Source organism: Aegilops tauschii, chromosome 5, assembly GCF_002575655.3.
Source record: "Aegilops tauschii subsp. strangulata cultivar AL8/78 chromosome 5, Aet v6.0, whole genome shotgun sequence".
Lineage (NCBI taxonomy): Eukaryota > Viridiplantae > Streptophyta > Magnoliopsida > Poales > Poaceae > Aegilops > Aegilops tauschii.
The window spans coordinates 392100498-392108435 of record NC_053039.3 but is presented as its reverse complement, the minus strand read 5'-3'; the positions used below and the strand labels follow the sequence as shown (position 1 = coordinate 392108435).

The window sequence follows — 7938 nt, the reverse complement described above, 5'->3', positions numbered from 1 at the left end:
CTTACGCGGTTGGGTGATTTATGGGACCCCCTTGACAGTTCGCCTTGAATAAAACTCCTCCAGCAAGGCCCAACCTTGGTTTTACCATTTGCCACCTAAGCCTTTTTCCCTTGGGTTTTCGCGAGCCTGAGGGTCGTCTTTATTTTAACCCCCCCCCCCCCCGGGCCAGTGCTCCTCTGAGTGTTGGTCCGAACTAGAGCCACTTGCAGCGCCACCTCGGGGAAGCTCAAGGGCTGGTTTTAGTTGTACGTAGTGTTCATCCGGTGTGCCCTGAGAACGAGATATGTGCAGCTCCTATCGGGATTTGTCGGCACATCGGGCGGCTTTACTGGTCTTGTTTTACCATTGTCGAAATGTCTTGTAAACCGGAATTTCGAGACTGATCGGGTCTTCCCGGGAGAAGGTATATCCTTCATTGACCGTGACAGCTTGTGATGGGCTAAGTTGGGACACCCCTGCAGGGTATTATCTTTCGAAGCCGTGCCCGCGGTTATGTGGCAGATGGGAATTTGTTAATGTCCGGTTGTAGAGAACTTGACACTTGCCTTAATTAAAATACATCAACCGCGTGTGTAGCCGTGATGGTCTCTTTTCGGCGGAGCCCGGGAAGTGAACACGGTTTGGGTTATGTATGAACGTAAGCAGTTTCAGGATCACTTCTTGATCACTTCTAGCTTCGCGACCGTTGCGTTGCTCCTCTTCTCGCTCTTATTTGCGTATGTTAGCCACCATATATGCTTAGTGCTTGCTGCAGCTCCACCTCATTACCTCATCCTTCCTATAAGCTTAAATAGTCTTGATCTCGCGGGTGTGAGATTGTTGAGTCCTCGTGACTCACAGATTCTACCAAAACAGTTGCCGGTGCCGACGATACCAGTGCAGGTGACGCAACCGAGCTCAAGTGGGAGTTCTACGAGGAACTTGGTTGTTACTATGTTTCGTTTCCTGATGATCGGTAGTGGAGCCCAGTTGGGACGATCGGGGATCTTGCATTTGGGGTTGTCTTCTTTTATTTCGGTTCCGTACTCGGACCTTGATTATACGCTGAATGATGTATGTTTAATTTATGTATTGTGTGAAGTGGCGATTGTAAGCCAATTCTTTATCCCATTCTTGTTCATTACATGGGATTGTGTGAAGATGACCCTTCTTGCGACAAAACCACCATGCGGTTATGCCTCCAAGTTGTGCCTCGACACATGGTAGATATAGCCGCATCGTGGGCGTTACAAAGGAGCAGGGAGCATTTAGATGGACTGATTAGCTGTCCAGTGGCTCTCTCATAGTTGTTCAGGATGTTCTTCACCTTATTGGCTTGATCACTGTTTGCCTTAAAAAATAACAGGTTGTCATCCGCAAATAGAAGATGTGAATTGCTAGGGTTTTGTCGACAAATTTGCAGCTCCTGTATTTCACCAGCTTCCACCTTACTATGTATTAGATGTGAGAGCCCATCAGCGACAAAGAGAAAAATATGAGGGGAAAGTGGATCTCCCTGTCTTAAACCACATGCAGGAGTGAAGCTCTTCAACAGGTTCTCGTTGAAGCGGACAGAATAATTCACTGTTTTGACACACGTCATGATCCATTGTATCCATTTATCAGCAAAACCTAATCTTCTCATCGCCCCTTCTAGATATTTCCAGTCAACACTTTCATAGGCCTTTGCGAGGTCTAATTTGTATGCGCAAAATTTTCCCTTTGCATCAGAACTTTTTTGGATGCTATGGATACATTCAAATGCAATCAGAGCGTTGTCCGTAATAGTTTGCCCTTGAATGGAGGCACTTTGCGCTGGGGCTATCAACTCATGGAGCAGTGGTCGAAATCTGTTAACCAAACATTTGAAGCAATTTTATACACTACATTGCATAGGCTGATAGGTCTATAGTCTTTTACGGAGCTCGAGTTTTCCTTCTTCGGTATTAACACTATAACAGTATTATTGACTCCTTCAGGCATGAAGCCCGAACTAAAGAACTCTTTTACTGCCTTGATCACCTCATTTTTCATAGTACCCCAATGCCTTTGATAAAATCTAGCAGGGAACCCTGAATCAGATCAATGTTGGTGGCCAAGTACGCATCGTGCAACAACTCGTCCTCTTGCATGTTGAAACTTTCTCCTCTACCCTTTTTCTTTGGATCAGACGGAAATTCATCCGGATCAAGGTCGTCGTCGTCTTGCTCCTGCTGGCCGGTGTACAGATCCGACAACGGTGGCGATGGCCTGCATACAAGGCCTCACCAGCCCCTGTATGATGCCCGTCGTCTGCTCCACGACCGCACCCTTAACATCCATCACCACGTCCGTCACCCCAGCCGCCTTTCTTTTTGAGCGCCGCCTTTGCCTTCTGTTTGAGGCGCCTGGCTTATCATGTCACTGAGTTGATCTTTCAGACGACCACCTTCGTCGGATCCTCCACCACTGTCGTTTTTGAAAGCTTCCGCACGGGTCCATGCATGCAACGGCGGCAATGACGAAAAATGGCGGGAATTGGGGTGGAGATCATCGGATGGTAGAGGAGATGGTTGAGAAAGGATGGGGGGTTGTCGCGAAAACAATGAAGTGAGCTCCAAGTGAGCGGGCTCCGTCTCAGTTTTGGTAGTGCAGGGGGTGTCGAAGTCTGACGTGGCTGGTGGCTGGTGTCTGGACTCCCACAAAGCCTCTCTGATTTGCTCCCCTTTACGGGAAAACAATTACCCGGACAGGTCCACGGACAAATGCGAGACACCGTTGGATGGAGGTCGGCGTTGGAGATTCCCTTAAAATCATAATTGCAATGCATATGACCATCTCTATGTAAAGTAGTGTAAAGTTAGAATCAATTTGGGCTGTGAAATTGCGCTGAACTTATTTGATGGTAAGATGATAAAATAAATGGTAAGATGAACAAAAGAAGAAAACAAATATGTTATCATAAACACATAGTCTTACAAGACAGGAAATATCATCATTTGCCACTTTTAAAATTGTATTGGATTTTTGTCAATATTGACAGGATTTTACCACGATCAATCATTGAAATAACAGCAATACATGTTTGGCATTTCTGACATCCGTAGAATGGATGGCCGATTCTACAAACTCGTCAGTCTCACCATAATTAATCCTTGCAAAGCTTCCGCTACAAAGTCTCTAGCACATCCATATAACTATATAGCAGCCGGCTGGCACGTCATAACACACTGACATATAGTATAGCAGTCGGCAGCTGTGTTTGCGGGTTGGCTTCGTTGATGGAGCTCTATAGTGAAGTCGGAGTCGCTCGTTCGAGGCAACCAGCTGGGACGATGATGACGCTTGCAACTCATCGGCAGATGTCTTTCTTTTTTGCAGTTTTGCGTTCCATGTCGATGGCTAGGTTGACAGGTGGTGCCCATATCATATGGGTTGGATTGTATCAGTTTTAGTCTGGTTTTCCGTCAATTAACCGGGCAATTCTCTTCTTCTTAATCAATAAAAATGACATGTTTTTTGCCTCATTTCAAAAAATAATAATGATTGGTCGGCCTAAGCTAATTACCGGTGTGACCATCAGTCATGAATCTCTTTTTGACAGTGCATTAGCCAGCCGTCGACCATACCAGATTGATCGTATCTATTATCTACCTATCAGCCGTTGAATGTTGACCTGATGGCCAGGAAACAAGTGACTAACGTGAATCGTTTCTTAGGTAGGAGTACCTGACGTTTAAGACTAGCCACAATGAAGAGTAACATACACATATTCCTAGACTATATTACTATCTTCATAGTCGGTACTACCTCCGTTCTGGTTTATTGGTCCCTATTGTAATCAGTGCCGAATTTTGACCATAAATTTAACTAACAAAATGTTTCATGCATGTCATCAAAAATTATGTCATTGAAAACTGTGTTCAAATACGAAACCAACGATATAATTTTTGTTGACATGCACTAACATTTTGTCAGTTAAATCTTTGATCAAAATTTAGCACAAATTACAAAAGGGACCAATAAATCAGGACGAAGGTAGTAGTAACATAAGTGTGGTATCATGCAAAGCTTCATTTATTAGGTTATAGACTCATATTGCATTGAGACGTGTGATGTTACAGTAACTATCTAAGTTACTCAAACTATCTCTCTCCTCATTAACTCATTGCCACATAAGTAAATTTGCTGAGTTGAACTTAATGTTACTGCTGAAGTTACTCTAGTCTAAGTGTTTAATTAACAATTTGTCTGACAGAATGTACGCCACGGAGAGACTTAGTCAACTTGCAGTGCTGTGGCTGGTGGCAAATTTGACAATTTTGACCTCGAAACGAAATCAATTCACAGAATGAACTGCCCGTGAAACTATTTCACTCCCCTGACCTTTTTGTGCAGCGCCCGCCACGCCGGCGCCACACCCAACGGTGCAGCGCCTAGCTCTGGGGCGTTGCACTCCAGTCCACCGTGGCAGCCCTGGGCCCCGGACCCAGCAGTGCAGCGCCTACGAGGTAGGCGCCACACATGTAATGTGCAGCGCCTAGCCCTTAGGCGTTGCACTGTGACTTAGATGCCAGCCGCCCGCTCCCCCTCCCCCCACCCCACCCATTCGTTCCAGGAGTTACAGAACAGCGCGGCGGCTTCCTCCTCTCCCCCTCTCAATCCCCTCTCCCAAATCCTTCAGATCCGACGATTTGGTCCGTGCATTTCTTCACCAATCCATCCTAGAAGGTACTCTCCTCCGATCCCCTTCTTTTTATCCATACAAAATATGGTATTTCAAAGATTTGGGGAATCCTTGTTTGATTTGATTAGATATGAATCTTGCATGTATTAGAAATTTGCATGTATTACAACCCTTGTTTGTTTGATTTATGGAACCCTAGTGTATTTTATTTTATTGAAAAGATATGGTTGGATATATAGATTGACATGTTATTTCTATGGAAAAGTTATTTGTATGAAGTAGGCCTAGTTTAGTTTTGGATACATATGCTTTGAATTATACTCGTATTGAGAAAAACGCTTTGGATACATATGCTTTGAATCTTGCATGTAGTAGGCCTACTTGAGTTTTTTTGAATTGAAAAGATAATCGTGTTGACAAGAATGCTTTGTTGAAATTGTTAGGATGGTTTGGCTTGTCGATGATCATTGGGACAAACAACACCGGTCGTACGCTATGTCGGTGGAGCAGCGGGTAATACTGAAAGTGGCCGGTGTTATGAATTTCGTATTTTTTTTCAAACACAAATGCCCCATATGCAATGTTATGATTTGTTTGTTTGTAGGAGCTTGCACCTCTGAAGCTTTGGTCTCACGGGATCAGCCTTGGATGGATGCGCTATGATGAGCGGTACACACCGTATGTAAGGGAGGCAGGACTTCTCCCTTTCATTCAGTTGGTCCGCCGGTCGACGCCACCCAACAATGCTGCAGCACACACCGCGCTTATTGATCATTGGAGGCCGGAGACACACACTTTCCATCTTCGGACCGGGGAGATGACCGTGACGCTGCAGGATATTGCTATGATCACCGGTCTTCCTATCGATGGCAATCCTTTATGTATGAACACCGATTCTGATGGGTGGCGCGCGCAGATGCATGCCCTTATCGGTATGGTTCCTCCGGAGCCTCGGGAACCAGAAGCAGAGGATAAGAAGAAGGAAAGAGTCGCAGCAGGCGCTACTTTCACGTGGATATCATCGAACTTCAGTCATTGCCCTGAGGATGCTAATGAGGACATGGTGAAGACATATGCTCGTGTCTACATGTGGTACGTGATATCCAGGACAATGTTTGCTGATGGCACAGGCAAGAATGCTCCATGGATGTGGCTGAAGGCGTTGACCGTCTTCGATAGCAAATGGAGTTGGGGTTCAGCGACACTGGCTTACTTGTATCGACAGGTATGAAGTTGTTTCCTTTTCACTTCATTGATACATTATGAATGCGCTCTTGCGGCAAATTTGACCATGTTCTCTTTTATGTGCAGTTGGACGAAGCCTGTTGTAGGCACACTGGAGGTATTGGTGGTTGTCTGCTCGCACTTTCCATATGGAGCTGGGAGCGTTTGCCGGTTGGACGACCGAAGACCGTGAAGTACGAGGATTGGGACGATAAAGACGACCCACTACGGCTCCCCACTTGGGCTTACAAGTGGGATGTGTTAAATGAGACGACGGATGATCCCTCGGTAATGTACAAGTTGTACAAGAGCGAGCTGGACGCGATCACGCCTGAGCAGGTGAACCGACATTGCATAAGTGATTATCATGCTTGTATCATAACTCGATATCAATTTTACATTCAATCCCATTTTGCAGGTGGAATGGGAGTTGTATGGAAGAGGAGAGAGTTTTGGTAACCCTATAGAGTTCAGGCTGAATCCGATGTGCACTAGGGATAGGGATCTCTGGCATATGCGGTGCCCACTGATATGCAACTGGGCGGTTGAGCTTCACCTGCCACATCGGGTGTTCCGGCAGTTTGGTTTGTTCCAGCCACACCCGCCGGAGTGGGAGGACACGGACAAGTTGCTACATGCATAAGATATAATTAACCTTGAGCACTTAGCAGCTTCTCGACGGTTTCGATGATGCTAATATTCTGTTTCTAACTTGCAGGTTGGATAGGAAAAAGCAGCGGAAGATCAAGGATTGGGCCAAGCATCACAGGAAGTATGTCGTGCAGTTCGCTCTTAGTGTGGAGCAAGCAAGGGCTGGAAAACAAGCCCAGCTTCGTGAGCACTGCCCGATCGCGTTCAACAACTATCTCACATGGTTTCTTGCAAGTACCCGCGTGGAGGTATGCCAGCCGGCGTATGCTGAGGAGATTCTGGAAGAACCCATCGTTTTTTATGAGGTAGCCCAGCACCAGTACAACGCATTAGTCAGGAAAGGCAACTCAGTGATCCCTTCAGCTCCAATGATGAACTTTGTGGTTAGCCCTTTTTGCTTTTCCATTCGCACTATTCACATCTTCGCTTGCCTAACACTTTGATACCGTTTCTGTTCATAGCGTGCCCAGATCAAGAAAGCAGCTGATGAGACCGAGACTATTCTGGAAACAACCCCAGCTGGCAAAAGCGATGGGGAAGGTGCACTTCGAGCATTCATTAAGGTTCACATCTCCTTCAAACTAGCACTTAACATTTGTTGCTACGTTCCATGTCTCATTCAATTGTACATGTTGCAGCACCAGGGCCAAAAGTTAAGGCGGCTATCAAACCTTTTCGGTTGTCGTGACCCCGAGTATGTATCACCAGAACGGTCTAGGTCGGCGACACCATCAGATCCCGCTTCGGGGCAGGGCCATGGTGAACCTTTTGAGGATGAGGACGTGGGTGTGGTCACCCAAGAGGTATGTCACGACGATATATATCCATTTGTTGATGCATTGCTAACTATATCCTCACACACGGTCTTTCCATATCTTCTGTTGATGCATAGGTTGCTGATGATATGACCGTGGGGAGGTACCAGGCTTGGTCTGCATACGAGTTGAAGCCTAGGACGGGAATCAACAAGTACACACCTGAAGACTTCACCCAAAGAGGTCAAAGAGGCAAAAGGACGGTCGGCACCTCGCGGATGGCGGCTTTGGATGACTATTTGGATGACTATGTAGATGACGTGGACGAACCGGAGCCGGAGCCGGAGCCGGAGCGGGTTCCTCTTCCTAGGAAGGTGAAGAAGATAAGCGTCAAGAGGGGGGGAGCCAGCAAGCGTGGAAAGCACTAGTCATCGTCATTTTTTTATAATGTTGAACTTAGAGTGGAATTTGTTATGTCGTTGATCTTGGAGTGGTCGTACCTATTAGTAATGTGGAATTTGTTATGTCGTTGAACTTGGAGTGGTGGTAGCTCTATGTTAAACTTGAACTTATTGTGATGGTCCTTTCTAAGAAATGATGTCTGTGGTGAACCCTTTTTGAACCTTAATGTTTATTATACGAATTGTTGAACTGTGGCTGAAA

General features: G+C 46.0%; 1 protein-coding gene across 1 annotated transcript; it reads left to right on the top strand.

Annotated features, from left to right (window-relative positions):
• Positions 1-4829: 4829 nt before the first annotated feature.
• Positions 4830-7703, top strand: LOC141022910 (serine/threonine-protein phosphatase 7 long form homolog). Its single transcript, XM_073499191.1, has 7 exons — positions 4830-5870; positions 5957-6227; positions 6288-6324; positions 6588-6768; positions 6982-7083; positions 7159-7323; positions 7413-7703. Exons 1-7 carry the CDS (start codon positions 5298-5300, stop codon positions 7701-7703), a joined length of 1620 nt encoding a protein of 539 aa, XP_073355292.1. The 5' UTR covers positions 4830-5297.
• Positions 7704-7938: the final 235 nt, after the last annotated feature.